At 43.8% G+C, this 17287-nt stretch overlaps 1 protein-coding gene across 1 annotated transcript in view; it reads left to right on the top strand.

The window, feature by feature from the left end:
• The window catches only part of LOC126484282 (proteoglycan 4), a 300519-nt gene that overhangs the window by 188773 nt on the left and 94459 nt on the right, over window positions 1-17287 (top strand). Inside the window, exon 5 of the mRNA XM_050107709.1 lies at window positions 16436-16637. Coding sequence (XP_049963666.1) covers window positions 16436-16637 — 202 coding nt within the window. The remainder of the gene's footprint in view (window positions 1-16435; window positions 16638-17287) is intronic.

Raw genomic sequence — 17287 nt, 5'->3', positions numbered from 1 at the left:
ATGCCACCGCGAAAGACTCCGAGGACATTGATTTCCTTCCCTAGAGTTTTATTATTAAGGCTTGCTTTAGGATCCTTGTCTCCATCAAACACAGACCACATTCCTTTCTTTTATTTTTGATCTGTGTAACTTCCACGATATAGATTTCACACCTAATTCTGTCCTTATGTAGATGTTCTTGATTTTATCTTCTCTGTGCCAACCTTTTACAGGCACGAGAAACTTCACTTCTGATGTTTCCAGCTGCCGATGATTTTAGTTCTTTGGGGACCAATATTCTGTTTTACATAACAATCTGTAAACCGCTGATTCTTTAAAGACTGGAACTCCCATGTTTAAAAAGGCTTCTAACGTCTGGTTATTTTAAAAATGAGTTAATATTTGCCTATAAGCATGTAAGCGAGAAAAAATTTAGGAAGGTTTGGAACTGCTCTTAAAGCCTGTTGGAAGTCGCAAAGGGTTGTCATTATGAAAAACTGGATGAATATAAACTGGGTAATTTGTGCTGCATTTTAAGCAAAAGCTAGTTTTCCACTCGACATATGTCGTACAGTGATATAATTTTGCCGATTCATTCGCTGATATATGTAAATTCTGTCTACAAAGTATGTTTCTAATAGATTCAGTTTGAAAGAAGTGGTAAACTAAAACAACATGTGAGACGAAGTTTAGCTGGATGATCAGCGAAAAAGTAATAATCGGTGAACGTTTTTCCTTTCATTATTTTTTGTGGGCGATCAGCGGGTAAAAGTTTTGTAAAGATTGGAAATTACGTGTAAACTTCGTTGGAAGTCGCAAGTGCTCTCATTCTCAAATATCGGATGAATAAATTCCGCGCATTTGCGCGCCGTCAGTTACGCATATGGCATGTAGTGCTGCCAAAGTATTCATTTTTCTTGAGATTTTCTGATCTGGTTGATACTAGACACACTTCATTTACTCTTGCAGATATCTTTGAATGAATCCTTGGGGTCAGTTTTCTGTACTCGCCAATTACAGTAAAATTTATTTTTGACGTGCTTGACCATCCCGTAACAAACCTGTCAAACGCCACGAATGCAGGAATGTCCATCTGCACAATAGTTGAAAATCCTTATCTTGGTTCTCGATTGTGTAGTCCAGGTTTGTATGATCACTGCTAGAAAATTTCTGCTTTGTTGGGTGTCAGCTCACTAATTTGAAGAAAAGCGGTCAACTTATTCAAGTGTTTACTTTGTAAATAATCATACGTGATACTTTCTTACAAGCCAATATGACTAATACGGCTCACTTAAGATTTCTAAGGAAGCTACTACGTTCAGAAGAACTTGACATACATAGGGTGGCTTCGCATCAACAGCGTTTAATTTCTGTGCTTCGGACAGTAGAGTTTCAGGAAGTATTGTAAGAACGGATGCGTAGTGAAATGATAAGACTGTCTGTTGCCTGCCCTCTTGCCTGTCCTCTTGCAGGAATTCATTTCGTGGTATCAGCTATTTGAAGATATAAATTAAAGTAAACTCTTAGCGTTTGAGTAAGCGTACACAACATGCTTAATGTATCATAATTTCTAAAGTTATATTTTATACAGTCTTCTAGGATAGCAAGATACGCCGTACCTGGCTCGTAATTACTTTGCAGAAAAAGGAAGATGTCTTTATTATACTCCTAAAGAACTAAAAAGTGAACAATGTGAGTTGAAGAACCTAATTTGCGTAAATTTTGTGGAAATCCTTTCAGAAATTGAGCCTCCAAATTTTGGACACCTCGGTGGTTCCTTAGTTACCTTAACGTACAGAAATGACCCTGATGTTGTGTATGACATTTTTTAACGTGATCCTCCCAGTTCCACAATGAAAGAACTTCACTGTACTAGCTGTAGGAAAGCCATGGAAAACCTGTCTCGATGGCCAGATGGACGTCTGAACCCGTGTCCTCCAGAATGTGCGTCCATTGCCGTAACCTGAAGAACGCAGGTGCATGGCCTTGCCGCGTGTTCTTTCTTCACATGTGGTGCGAGAGCGAGAGGCCAAAGCAACGTCATACATGCCAGCGTACCTCTTCTAGTGAAACATCCATGCACTCAGCACGTATAGCCACGCTGTGTCCACTCGGCTGCACTTGGTTGCGCGAAGGCTGCAAAGTCACGAAGTCCGCAGGTGCATTCCGACTGCTTTACTCTCCACTATACGTCCGCTGCGTTTTGACGTAACTAACAGCCATGTTTTCTTAAGGCCTCGTCGCACGGGGCGATTTTTGTCGCCGCTACTTGAATAGCACCAAAAAATGGTTTCATGAGACAAAGTGTTCCCTGTTACTCACTCGACTAGCAGCTATTAAAAACTAGTGGCCACTGGATTTGAACATGTTCAATCATAGTAGCCGCGTGTGGGCGTCATGTTACACAGTCGCCACTGCACAGCGCTTTTTGTTGCCTCATCTGAAAGCACAATCGCTAGTAGCTCTCCTGTTAGCAGACTTAGATGTCAACGTTTCTTAGTTTCGTAATTGATTTTGTTTTGTTTTGTTACTTTGTCGTAATGATGAAGAACCAGGAAGGAAATGTGTGCACCTGGTCGGACAAGAACGTATTGTAATATTTGGGCGTTTATCGGAAATATGAAGGCCTATGGAATACAAATAACGACAGCTGCATAAAGAAGAGGGAGTGACAAAACAGTTGTAGAAGTTGATTGTGGAACTGAATGAAATTCTCTGTGAGGAACATCTGAGAAAAAAATTGGAACATTAAGGACGCCTGCAGAAATCAATTAAAGAAAGTGAAGAAATCCTCAAAAGTGACAAGAGAGCTGAATACGTCTATAAATCCAAATTACTTTGGCTCGACGAAGCAGATTCTTTTTTTGAGCCATTTCGTGAGAGGTCATCAGTCGAGATCACTGGCTGGGGAAAGTAATACATCAGTTTTTTTCACGTAACTGCAGAATATTCTTGTAAGCAAGTGGATCCTCCTAAGCTAGTTCTCGCAGAAGTAGCACAGCAACATCCACTATCTCTCTTCGACTAATCCAATCGCCGACCAACTTTTTTTTGTTTCACTTATCCGATTTCTTTCCAGTGTTGCGGAGCACGAAGTTTTTACTAATTATTTTTTTCACCAAGTGTTAGACTATTTGTGAACTATAAAAAATATAGACAGAGAACTTGTGAATGTCTTTTGATACACTGATAATCAGTTTTATATAATTCATTCTGACTGCATTCTGTGGAGTTAAACATCTTGTTGCGTGTACGCGACACTGGAGAGAAATGATATGCAAATATTTACCCAACTGAGTGCAAACCGAACGAATCAGTCGTTTCAAAACTATACTAATCGATGTGTTCGACATCATAAATGAGGAAAGAGGTTTGTACGCCACTCCGCTAGCTACTACCTACTTGTACAAATCAGCAGCTCAGGTGACTAGCTAGTATTGGCTAGAAATAGTGGCGACCACTCGCCACGAGTAGTAGCAGCGATAAAAACCGCCCTGTGTGACATCAGTGTTCGATCGAGTGAGGGAACCGTCATCACACTACTTTTCAGTATGAAGAATTCGACTTCTCCTGTGTGTTTATCTGTCATGGTAAGTACACTCCTAGAAATTGAAATAAGAACACCGTGAATTCATTGTCCCAGGAAGGGGAAACTTTATTGACACATTCCTGGGGTCAGATACATCACATGATCACACTGACAGAACCACAGGCACATAGACACAGGCAACAGAGCATGCACAATGTCGGCACTAGTACAGTGTATATCCACCTTTCGCAGCAATGCAGGCTGCTATTCTCCCATGGAGACGATCGTAGAGATGCTGGATGTAGTCCTGTGGAACGGCTTGCCATGCCATTTCCACCTGGCGCCTCAGTTAGACCAGCGTTCGTGCTGTACGTGCAGACCGCGTGAGACGACGCTTCATCCAGTCCCAAACATGCTCAATGGGGGACAGATCCGGAGATCTTGCTGGCCAGGGTAGTTGACTTACGCCTTCTAGAGCACGTTGGGTGGCACGGGATACATGCGGACGTGCATTGTCCTGTTGGAACAGCAAGTTCCCTTGCCGGTCTAGGAATGGTAGAACGATGGGTTCGATGACGGTTTGGATGTACCGTGCACTATTCAGTGTCCCCTCGACGATCACCAGTGGTGTACGGCCAGTGTAGGAGATCGCACCCCACACCATGATGCCGGGTGTTGGCCCTGTGTGCCTCAGTCGTATGCAGTCCTGATTGTGGCGCTCACCTGCACGGCGCCAAACACGCATACGACCATCATTGGCACCAAGGCAGAAGCGACTCTCATCGCTGAAGACGACACGTCTTCATTCGTCCCTCCATTCACGCCTGTCGCGACACCACTGGAGGCGGGCTGCACGATGTTGGGGCGTGAGCGGAAGACGGCCTAACGGTGTGCGGGACCGTAGCCCAGCTTCATGGAGACGGTTGCGAATGGTCCTCGCCGATACCCCAGGAGCAACAGTGTCCCTAATTTGCTGGGAAGTGGCGGTGCGGTCCCCTACGGCACTGCGTAGGATCCTACGGTCTTGGCGTGCATCCGTGCGTCGCTGCGGTCCGGTCCCAGGTCGACGGGCACGTGCACCTTCCGCCGACCACTGGCGACAACATCGATGTACTGTGGAGACCTCACGCCCCACGTGTTGAGCAATTCGGCGGTACGTCCACCCGGCCTCCCGCATGTCCACTATACGCCCTCACTCAAAGTCCGTCAACTGCACATACGGTTCACGTCCACGCTGTCGCGGCATGCTACCAGTGTTACAGACTGCGATGGAGCTCCGTATGCCACAGCAAACTGGCTGACACTGACGGCGGCGGTGCACAAATGCTGCGCAGCTAGCGCCATTCGACGGCCAACACCGCGGTTCCTGGTGTGTCCGCTGTGCCGTGCGTGTGATCATTGCTTGTACAGCCCTCTCGCAGTGTCCGGAGCAAGTACGGTGGGTCTGACACACCGGTGTCAATGTGTTCTTTTTTCCATTTCCAGGAGTGTACAAACCAGTTCATCATGAACAATGTGACTGCAACCCAACACGTATAAAACCAAGCGATCCCTCTTATTTTCAAGAACGTATCCTGCAGAAAAGCTACAAGAACATCCTGAATAAAGAACTTGTAAACAACATCTCGAAGACGTGATAGAACATTTGGAGGTACTTACTCGCCTACAATCCTACCTCACAAATTTATGTTCTCTGGTGTTCGTGTCTAGACTTAATTCTGTGAGAATTTTTGTTCAGCCAAACCTCTTGTCGGCGTGGATACACATATTGAAACAAGCGAAGTAGATTTTAAATATTTGTTGCCTGTTTCTGGCCCTGGGCGTCATTAGAAACGTATCCAGGGAAAGATGGGCGAGGAGAGTGAAGTGGAAGTAACACTCTAAAATTTCCATTTTTTATGCAGATGAGTTAGTCAGTTTCGATATGTGTCCATGATACAAGAACCTAATTTTATAAGTGACGAAGAAATTACTATATCCCAGAGAACTAATGAGTAAAAACTCTTCAAAAATTGTTCCGTGACAGGGCGCTATAGTAACCAGTATCGAATTATTTCAAAATAAAAACAGTCTTGGTTTCGAAATTATTGAATATCAGTGATGCGTTTCACCCTTTTGAGGTATCATCAGGTTGTGTGAAAGTAGCTGGATGTGTAAACCATTTGTCATAAGGCCACATGGAATGTTGCCCGTTTATTTTTTAATTAATATTAAATAATTTTGCAACCAAGACTGTTCTTATTCTGAAATAAAAACTCCTTACTCCAGATTCCTGGGGTGGGGGGCGGTGGACTGGGGCGAGAAGTACGCTCTGTTAGCCCCTTCCCTCAAACCCCCTTCCCACCTTCTCTGTTTGCGGGCGCCATAGTTTCTACATCAATTGTTAGCGGGTGGTTCAATCAATACGCGAGTATACAGAGATGATCCACGAACCCAAATGGAAATCCCTCGACGGACGATGACCTTCTTTTTGCGAAACACTATTGGGAGAGTTCAGGGAATGGGCATTTGTGGCTGACTGTAGAACGATTACACTATCTTTAAAGTAAATTTCGCGCCAGGAACGCGAAGAAAAGAGACGAGACGTTAGGGCTCGTACGGAGGTATATAGATAGTCGTTTTCCCCTTGCTGCATTTGCGAGTGGAGCAGGAAAGGGAACGACTACTACTGGTACAAGGTACCCTCCGCCAAGCACCATATGGTGGCTTGAGGAGTACGTGTGTAGATGCAGAATTATGTAGAAAGATCTTCCATCAGTACTTCAGAAACAAATTATGTTTGTTCTTGTGTTAATAAGCACGTCTTCTCTTGTTTTGTGATGATGAATGCTCCACTAAAATTTCTGAAGATATTTGTACCACACATTTTATAGCTATAATTAGATGATAAAAACTTAAAATTATTTTATATAGTTGTTTTCATGTTGAAGTACCGTTTTCTTATTACAAAATAATCAAATTGGGGTAAGTTAACCTAATACTTGGCAAGTCATTCACCTCCAGAGCTGAGTGGTCAAAATGTCCATTTCCAATTCATAGTATCGCTATACTGCCAGGGAGCCATTCACTTTCCTTTGTGGTGTAATTATATCCATGATGAGCTACCTGAATGAGGTATAGCGCCTCCAGTGTTTACCATACTGACAAACGACTAGAAGAGTGTACAGCTTACTCGGTGCTCTCGATTTTAATTTTTTTTTCTTTTTTAGTCATCAGTCTCCTGACTGGTTTGATGCGGCCCGCAACGAATTCCTCTGCTGTGCCAACCTCTTCGTCTCAGAGTAGCACTTGCAACAAATGTTCAGTTATTTGCTGCATGCATTCCAGTCTCTGTCTTCCTCTTTTGTTTTCGCCCTCTTTTCCTCGCCTATTCTGCACAGAACCCCCTCATTCCTTACTTCGTCAGTCCACCAAATTTTCAACATTCGTCTCCAACACCACATCTTAGATGCTCCAAGTCTCTCCTTTCCCGGTTTTCCCACAGTCCATGTTTTACTACCATGCAAAGCTGTGCTCCAAACGTACATTCTCAGTAATTTTTTCCTCAGATTAAGGCCTATTTTTGATACGAGTTGACTTCTCTTGGCCAGGAACGCCATTTTTGCTAGTGCTACTCTGCTTTCTATGTCCACCTTGCTCCGTCCGGCATGGGTTATCTTACTGCCTAGGTAGCAGAATTCCTTAACTTCATCTACTTCGTGATCAGTCCTGATGTTATGTTTCTGTATGTTCTCATTTCTGCTATTTCTAATTACTGTCGTCTTTCTTCGGTTTACTCTCAGTCCATATTCCATTCAAAGGATCCCGTAATTTTTCTTTACTTTCATTGAGAATAGCAAGTCATCAGCGAGTCGTATCATTGATATCCCTTCACTTCAATTTTAATTCCACTCCTGAACATTTCTTATAATCGTCATTATTTCTTCAGTGTATAGATTGAACAGTAGGGGCGGGAGACTACATTCCTCTCTTATATCCTTTTTAATCCGAGCTCTTATTCGATCTTAAGTCTTATAAAGTTTTTTTTTAATTCTGATTCCAATAGTAGATACCCTATCTCTTCTATATCGACTCGTGTTCCCTCTTGGCTCTTGTACATACTGTATATTACCTGTCTTTCCCTATAGTTTACCCATATTTTTCTTAGAATTTCAAACATATTTCACCATTTGACATTGTCGAACTTTTTTCCAAGGTCGACATATCCTATGAACATGTCTTAATTCTTCTTTAGTCTTGCTTCCACCATCAAACGCAACGTCAGAACTGCCTGTCTGGTCCCTTCACGTCCCCTAAAGTCAAACTCATCCTCATCTAACATATCCACAATTTTCTTTTCCATTCTTCTGTATATTATTCTTGTCAGCAGCTCGGATATATGAGCTGTTTGCTCGCACTTGTCGACTCTCGCAGTCTTGGGAATGGTTTTTCCGAAAGTTATATGGTATATCGGCATATTCATACATTCTGCACACCAAAGTGAATAGTCGTTTCTTTGCCACAGCCCCCAATGATTTTAGAAATTATGATGGAATGTTATCTACCTGTCTAACCCTTCTGCCTTGTTCGGTCTTAAGTTTTCAACGCTCTTTTAAATTCTGATTCTAATATTAGATTCGCATTCTTCTATATGGACTCCTGTTACTTCTTCTGTCGCGTCATCAGACAAATCTCCTCTCATAGAAGCGTAGAGGCTTAGCATTTCCCTTTTCAGATTTTATAGTTTCCCTACCACGTTCAAACCTCTGATATTCCACACCCTGTGTCATAGAACGTTTTCCTTTTGTTGGTTATTCGATCTTTTTCTCATGGTCACCTACCCCTTGGCAGTCCCCTCCCAGTGATCCGAATGCGGGAATAGTCCGGAATCTTTCCCATGGAGAGGTCATCATGGCACTTTTTCAGTTAGAGGCCACATGTCCTGTGGATACACGTTATGTCTCTTTAATGCAGTGGTTTCCATTGCGCCCTCGTGCCGTTGGTCACTGCTGATTCTTCCACCCTTAGGGGCAGTTTCCCATCCCAAGGACAACAGAGCGCCCTGAACCTCTGTCCGCTCCCTCTTCGACAAGGCCTTTGGCTGAATGAGGGGTGACTTCTTACACTGGAAGTCTTGGGCTGCTATTGCTGACGATTTTTATTCAAAATTTAAGAAGCGGTATGGTTCGAACCAGGCACCGAGGACGTTTTGATTATGCTACCTCTAGACCACGGAAGCGGGTTCTCCCTCAGTACGCTGTACAAATAAAGCTATTGACATTTTACACATTTTCTTTTAGGTTTAATCTTCTCAGTACTGTAACAGGATGAAAGTAAACTGGTGTCCCCAACATCAAATTCCTGCCAAATAATTGCTTTTGCATGGTGATTAGGCAGGACATCAAATGGCGTTGTACACTATTTACAAATTATCGGCTCACATGTGCTTATATTTATTTAAAACTGCAGATTTCCCTGTGTATTAATAAGTTGCGTAATGCAGCTACACCGATGGGATGTTACATGTATAGGATTATGTCCAAGAAACAACTTTAAGGTTTTATCAGGTAGCAAAAATAGCGCAACAGCTGTCTGTAATATCTGTTTATAGGTATCGCGTAAGTAGTTTTTCTTGATATCCCGGCTTCTTCATTCTGAAGTACTTAATGTCAAAAGACAGTAAGTCTGTAGTGTTTATACCCCAGTCGCTACCATAGGTTGGCACTGAAGCAGTGTTGTAGAAATACGTGATTACTAAGATCACTGTACAAATTTAGTCCCAATCACATATAACGTTTAAGTGTTCTCTGCCTCTGTACATCACTTTTGCCTTCAGAGGCGCTTGATACCACGAAAAAACCATGAAATATGTCCCGTTTGTTTTGTGGCTGTCCTGCATGAAAGAGGTGGAGATAAGTGCCTCCACACCGCTCCTCTCCTCAAGGCAGAATGTCTGAAAGCGTAGCTGCTTTCGTTCCCCTTCTGTCTGTGTGATCCTCTAAAATCGGCTTTGACAAAGCGTCTTCACCGTATCCATTCCTCTCCGAAATCCAAGCATGGTAACTCTGACCCCACCGTACATATTGGTTACAAGAAGCCAGTATTGCAGACAGTTGGTTGTTTTATTACCAATTCTAAACGTCATCTGTCTCTGTTCGTCGAGTGAAGTTACTACTGAGTCGTTGAAAAATGCAAAATAAGAATAACGCTCTGACACAGTTCATCTGGTGCCACAACACTGATACTGGCAGCTAACTACGCAAAATCCTGGGCAGAAAAGTCGGCTGTTGTTGTTACAGTACATCTTTTTACAAATGAGTAAATAGTTATGACCACCGACAGCATTCCTGTAGTGGCCCAAGACTCCAGCCAATGGTAGATGTGCGGTAGCGTGGCTGAAACCGAGTCTCCCGCAGCATGCTGCGAGCAATTAGCAGTCCCCCTTGCTGCTATTAACTCACTAACTACCCCAGAATTGGAGGGCGCTCTCCGGAGAGAAGTTAAGAGCCCAATATCCTGCTCTTGTACTGCTGCCGTCGCCCACATGCGGCCCAGCCGGTACACAACTTAAAGCACAATGGGGCATATGATCCTCCTCTTGTAATTGTAGACACAACAGCAGTTCAATATTGTGAGAATATCGTGTCACTTTCAAAAAGGGACATCGTATCACTACCCAATCTCATCTCTTATTGTTTCAACAATTTGGGCTTTTCGACGTGCTTGACGTACTGCGCAACTTTTACAATCACTGAAGTATTTTCGCAAGACGCTATTTTTACGCTTTCAAAGTGAGTGTGAGTGTGAAACGATGCCTTTAGCCTTTGACTGTGGCTCTGGGTGTATTTTTTTAAAAACTCTCTTTATTATACGAGGTGTATTTCAAGTTCTAAGGCCTCCGATTTTTTTTCTAATTAACTACTAACCCGAAATCGATGAAACTGGCGTTACTTCTCGACGTAATCGCCCTGCAGACGTACACATTTTTCACAACGCTGACGCCATGATTCCATGGCAGCGGCGAAGGCTACTTTAGGAGTCTGTTTTGACCACTGGAAAATCGCTGAGGCAATAGCAGCACGGCCGGTGAATGTGCGGGCACGGAGAGTGTCTTTCATTGTTGGAAAAAGCCAAAAGTCACTAGGAGCCAGGTCAGGTGAGTAGGGAGCATGAAGAATCACTTCAAAGTTGTTATCACGAAGAAACTGTTGCGTAACGTTAGCTCGATGTGCGGGTGGGTTGTCTTGGTGAAACAGCACACGCGCAGCCCTTCCCGGACGTTTTTGTTGCAGTGCAATAAGGAATTTGTTCTTCAAAACATTTTCGTAGGATGCACCTGTTACCGTAGTGCCCTTTGGAACGCAATGGGTAAGGATTACGCCCTCGCTGTCCCAGAACATGGACACCATCATTTTTTCAGCACTGGCGGTTACCCGAAATTTTTTTGGTGGCGGTGAATCTGTGTGCTTCCATTGAGCTGACTGACGCTTTGTTTCTGGATTGAAAAATGGCATCCACGTCTCATCCATGTCACAACCGACGAAAAGGAAGTCCCATTCATGCTGTCGTTGCGCGTCAACATTGCTTGGCAACATGCCACACGGGCAGCCATGTGGTCGTCCGTCAGCATTCGTGGCACCCACCTGGATGACACTTTTCGCATTTTCAGGTCGTCATGCAGGATTGTGTGCACAGAATCCACAGAAATGCCAACTCTGGAGGCGATCTGTTCAACAGTCATTCGGTGATCCCCCAAAACAATTCTCTCCACTTTCTCGATCATGTCGTCAGACCGGCTTGTGCGAGCCCTAGGTTGTTTCGGTTTGTTGTCACACGATGTTCTGCCTCATTAAACTGTCACACCCACGAACGCACTTTCGACACATCCATAGCTCCATCACCACATGTCTCCTTCAACTGTCGATGAATTTCAATTGGTTTCACACCACGCAAATACAGGAAACGAATGATTGCACGCTGTTCAAGTAAGGAAAACGTCGCCATTTTAAGTATTTAAAACAGTTCTACATTCTCGCCGCTGTCGGTAAAATTACATCTGCCGTACGGTGCTGCCATCTCTGGGACGTATTGACAATGAACGCGGCCTCATTTTAAAACAATGCGCATGTTTCTATCTCTTTCCAGTCCGGAGAAAAAAAAATCGGAGGCCATAGAACTTAATGCACCTCGTATACTGAAACGCCAAAGAATTATGTATAGGCATGTGTATTCAAATGCAGATATGTGTAAACAGGCAGAAGACGGCGCTGCGGTCAGTAACGCATATATGGTATCAGACTACAAGTGTCTGGCGCAGTTGTTAGATCGCTTACTGCTGCTACAGTGACAGGTTATTCAGGTTTAAGTAAGTTTGAACGTGGTGGTATAGTCGCCGTACGAGCGATGCGGCACAGCAGCTCCAAGGTAGCGATGAAGTGGGGATTTTCCCATACGACCATTTCACGAATGTACCGAGAAGATCAGGAATCCGATAAAACATCAAATCTCGAACATCACTGCGGCCGGAAAAAGAATAGGACCAACGACGACTGAAGAGAATCTTTTAACGTCACTGAAGTGCAGCCCTTCCGCAAATTACTGCAGATTTCAATGCTGGGCCATCAATAAGTCAGGGTGCGAATCATCCTACGAAACATCATCGATATGGGCTTTCGGAGCCAAAGATCCAATCGTGTACCATTGATGACTGCTCGACACAAAGATTTACGCCTCGTCTGGGCCCGTCAACACCGCCATTGGACTGTTGATAACTGGAAACATGTTGCCTGCTCGGACGAGTCTCGTCTCAAATTGTATCGAGCGAACGGACGTGTACGGGTATGGAATCATGAATCCATGGACCCTGCATGTCAGCAGTGGTCTGTTCAAGCTGGTGGAGGCTCTGTAATGGTGTGGGGCGTGTGCAGTTGGAGTGATATGGGTCCCCTGATACTTCTAGATACTGACAGATGAGACGTACGTAAGTATCCTGTCTGATCACCTGCATCTCTTCATGTCCATTGTACATTCCGACGTACTTGGGCAATTCCAGCAGGGCAATATGACACCCCACACGTCCATAATTACTACAGAGTAGCTCCAGTAACACTGTTCTGAATTTAAACACTTCGGCTGGCCACGAAACTCCCCAAAGTCGAACATTCTTCGTCCCTGGGGAGATGGAAATTTTAAACTTCATATTTGTTATTGGTTAAATATTGACGATGTTGCAAACAACTGTGTTTCTGCACTTATCAAAAGTCTCTTATTATTTTATTTCGGGGAAGGGTTGTTTCTATTGAAATAAAAGAAATTTTGGCGTCCTGGGGGGAATGGGGCTTAGGGAAGAGAGCGTAAGAAATAGCACCACAGACAGGAGCAACAGGGTGGGGGTTACCGTGCCACACATTGTTGCCAGAATACATAGTCCTGGCCTAGTTCAAGTGAAAGGAGCAGATTTATCGCCATGGATCACACATGCCTTGGTACAAATGAAATTTGGCTTTTTTCATGTTAGTAAATGTTTCAAAATCAAGTAAGTTAAGCACCAGTTTGACGTGCAGTGTAGTTTTGCAAATTATATCATTTTAAAAATAGTAGCAAACTGATTGAAGACAACAGAGAAATACTTCCTTCGACAACTAACTAGCAGGAGACACAGCACAAACTCGGGTTGCGGAAAGAGAAAGGAAATGGGAAGTGCTTCTTTCACAAAACTCACACTAGTATTTGCCTTAAGTAGGTTAGAGAAACCTCGGCGAACCTAAATCTGAATGGCCAAATAGGAAATTAAACCCCAGTCCTCCAGAAGGCAGGTCCAGAATATTAAGCAATACACCGCCTCTATCGATCAAAGCATACAAGTTTCGCGTGTGCTTTGGAAATATACACTGGAAACCATGTTATTGATGTTTTGCCATTTCACCCAAAGTTGATGGGGCATTATAAGGTGGTTGTTCCCATAGTGTCAACAGTTAAGAAACGGGAGGCAGCATTCAAACAAGAACGTATTGTCTTAAAAGAAGTTCTACGTGAAGTGCCTTCCAGAATCGCAGCCACTGACGAAACAATCATGAAATTAGAGACCATATTTTATGAAACACCTAAAGCCAACACACTGCTAGAAGAAAGATTGCGATACGTTTTGCGTGAGGAACGAATTGTGACAAGGCGTCACGACCGGGCGAGGTGGCGCAGTGGTTAACACAGTGGACTCGCTTTCGGGAGGACCACGGCTCAAATCCGCTTCCGGCCACACAGATTTAGGTTTTCCGTGATTTCCCTAAATCGCTCAAGGCGAATGCCGATATGGTTCTTTTGAAAGGGCATGGCCGATTTCCTTCCTCATCCTTCCCTAGTCCGAGCTTGTGCTCCGTCTCTAATGATCTCATTGTTGACGGACGTTGAATACTAATCTCCTCCTCCACAAAGCGTGACGCTAGATGACTAGTTTTTGTTGAATGTCGATCGGGACAAAATGCGGAAACGAACTCATCAGCACTATTTGCACCGGTTTGGAAATAATATAACTTACTTTGTATGTCGATTTGTTAATGCGTACGTGACTTGGGTTCGTCACTTGAGGCTGGAAACAAAATGTAAATAACAGCAATGGATGGAAACCGTAAGGCCCTAAAGTAAAAAGGTGAAGGTATTATCATCTGTCGGAAAAAAGTATTGCCAATGTTTTCTGTACGGAGAAAGAGGCTTATCGTATTGATCAGGCAGCAAAGGATAAAGAGAGAATTGGTCAATATTACACAAATCTTCCCATTAATTTTCGGTGGTCATTGGCTCGGAGACTAAGGCAAAAATTATCATTTATCAGGCAGATGATTCTGCGTTCAGAAGTGCCTTGGAAATGCGATAACCGATCAACTGGAACTGAAATTTGCATCAGTCTCCGCTATTTTGACATCCCCTCTATTCCTCCTATCTCCACATTTGAAGTAATTCGTGGGCAATGTATGGCTATAACATTTGACGCTCCACTTCGCGTCGAATACGCTTCACAATCTTGTGTTGATATAAACGTTTGTTTTGTGAAGACTTACACGTAGTTTAGCTGCCTGAGTGTCCATGTGAGTGATTATGCGGTTGACATCAGCTAAGAATAACAACAAATAAAATGCAGCCCACCCAGGAAAAAAAAAAGAAATGTTCTCAGACAAGAAAATCAGTTCGGATGTGGGCACAAATACACTGAAAAGCCAGAGAAATTGATACACGTGGCTAATATCGTGTAGGGCCCCGTGAGCACGCAGAAGTGCTCTCCATAAATCCGCGAGAGTACGACGGGGTGGAGATTTCTTCTGAACAGCACGTTGCAACGCATACCAGATATGCTCAATCAATAATGTTTCTGTCTGGGAAGTTTCGTGGCCAGCGGAAGGGTTTAAACTCAGAAGAGTGTTTCTGGCGCAACTCTGTAACAATTCTGGACGTGTGGGGTATCGCATTGTCCTGCTGGAATTGTCCAAATCCGTCGGAATGCAGAATGGACATGAATGGATGCAGGTGATTAGTCAGGATGCTTATGTACGTCTCACCTGTCAGAGTCGTATCTAAACCTATTAGGGGTCCTATATCACTCCAAATGCATACCTTCCATCATAACAGAGCCTCCGCCAGCTTGAACAAAGTTAGTTGATTATTTTGCAAGATATGATGTGATAAGTTGAAAACAGCAAATAAATTCATATTGAAAAAGAAAAATAACGTAAGTCCGGCCCCAGTTAAAATGTAGAACCTGTTTTTAACACGCTTAGTGACATCATAGAGATTTACAGGGCACTGTAAAGTAAAATGAACAATCCGCCATTTTGAATCCCACGATGAAGGTTCTCGTTTAAACTCTACGGAACACTAGCACTTTTTAATATACTCATAAGGCTATCAAATGTACATTCCTTGCGCAGATAATATTACAGAGTAATAAGTGTATTGCCTTACATTTCCTTTAAGAGTTGAGCAAATTAAAGCACGTGATTAGACGAGTATTTCGAGATTCGATACATTCACTTACGTTCCATGTAAGTCTTACGTTGCTGTGCTAAATATTTACTAAATGTAGTTAAAACGGGTTACCAGTTTCTTATTTTCTGGTTTACATATGGTACACCCATTTACGTCTAAGGTAAGTAAGAGTTGCATTCGTAAACTACTACGGAATAATGTTAAAATGAAACAGAACAGGCATAAAAATTTCGTGGCAGCACAAGAGGAAATTGCATGAGTACTCAAAATATATTACTGATCCCAATTTTATTGACTGCTTCGAAGCTTTAAAATCAATCTGTCAGAAGTTATTTAAAAAGTAAAAATGGCGGATTGTTCATCTGGGTATTAGAGATCTATGCTGCAAGTGAATTTCAAATTTTTTACATGATTTTTACATGATTCTTGTAGGTGAAACCATTAACTATCGCAGCGGGTACCACTTCCATACTGTATTTGCCTGCCGACTGTACTTGTCGCAAATTTGGCGCTTAAGCGTCAGGTGCCAACTAATTTAAGAAACTGAAGTTCGCATGCTTCCACGACCAGTATAAAATAGAATGAAATAAATTTGGGAATTAGCCCATGTCATTACCAGTTACTAAAACAACTAAACAACCGACGTTTCGACCTTCTTTGCAACGGTTCTCTGCAGTGTGACTCAGGGTTAGGTATCTAGACATTTCGACCGTCCTTGCTGCAGTCCTCGTCAGGTCGACTATCTGTTACATACCTAGAGGTTTCGGCCGTCTTTGCAGCGGTCTTCTTCAGGGCAGCTTACCGCTAGATATGTAGACGTCAGTCGTCCTGAAGAGGACTCCTGCAAAGTCCGTCGAAACGTCGGTATTGTTAGTTGTTTCGATGTTTTACTTTGACGCATCCTACTACCCAAGATTATATTACATGACAGAGTTGGTAGCAGTATTGGCATGTAGTGTATCCCACTTGCAGGTGACGACCATCAACGGGGCGCGCGTGCTGTCGCAGCAGCACGACGTGCCGGTGCCGCAGGGCGTGCTGCACGCGGTGGACCGCGTCATGTTCCCGCTGCCCGTGGGCGACGCCTTGCAGACGCTGCTCGCAGACCGCGAGCGCCGCTTCGAGTCTTTCCTGCGCGCCGTGCGCACCTCGGGGCTCGCTCCCGTCCTCTCAGGTGAGTCGTGCTTGCTCGCCTACACCTCCCCTACCAGGAGCAGCGTGATAACCCCCATTCTAATACCTCTGATACCACTGTGTATCGATATGTTTGTGTGTATCGACACTGAGCGATTAATAAACGGTATCGTAAGAAATTTCAGAGTATCGATATCGGAACTGTCGAATGATTTTACGGAGGACAGTAAACGTTCTCTTTAATTAAATGTAGGCACTACGTTTGAGTATACAGAAATCATGTGTCCAGTAGTAAGAAATACGTACGTTTTCCAACCTGTAATCAACATCGTACGTAGTCAAAATACCTTTATACTAGTAATAACATGTACACTATCCAGCCAAAAGTATTCTGACATCTATTAGTGGACAATAATATGGGGTATGTCCACCCTTCGCCTTTATGACGGCTCGAACTCTGCTGGGGACACCTTCAGTGAGGTGTGAGATTTTCCCAAACGCGATCGGCAACCCTTCAGGCACGTCGGACACGCGTGCAGCCTACATGGCCCCTGCATGCCATAGCGTCAGGAACTCGCCTTGACGCAGGAACGGACGGACACCAGACGTCGGTGCCAGCGCTAGCAGAGGCCGCCACGTCCAAGGGACCTATTCGCGTTCGGCACCCACGTATACCCTTTGCGCTATAAC

The sequence above is a fragment of the Schistocerca serialis genome, chromosome 6 (genome assembly GCF_023864345.2).
Source record: "Schistocerca serialis cubense isolate TAMUIC-IGC-003099 chromosome 6, iqSchSeri2.2, whole genome shotgun sequence".
Taxonomy (NCBI): Eukaryota; Metazoa; Arthropoda; class Insecta; order Orthoptera; family Acrididae; genus Schistocerca; species Schistocerca serialis.
This window is presented reverse-complemented; position numbering and strand designations above follow the sequence as displayed.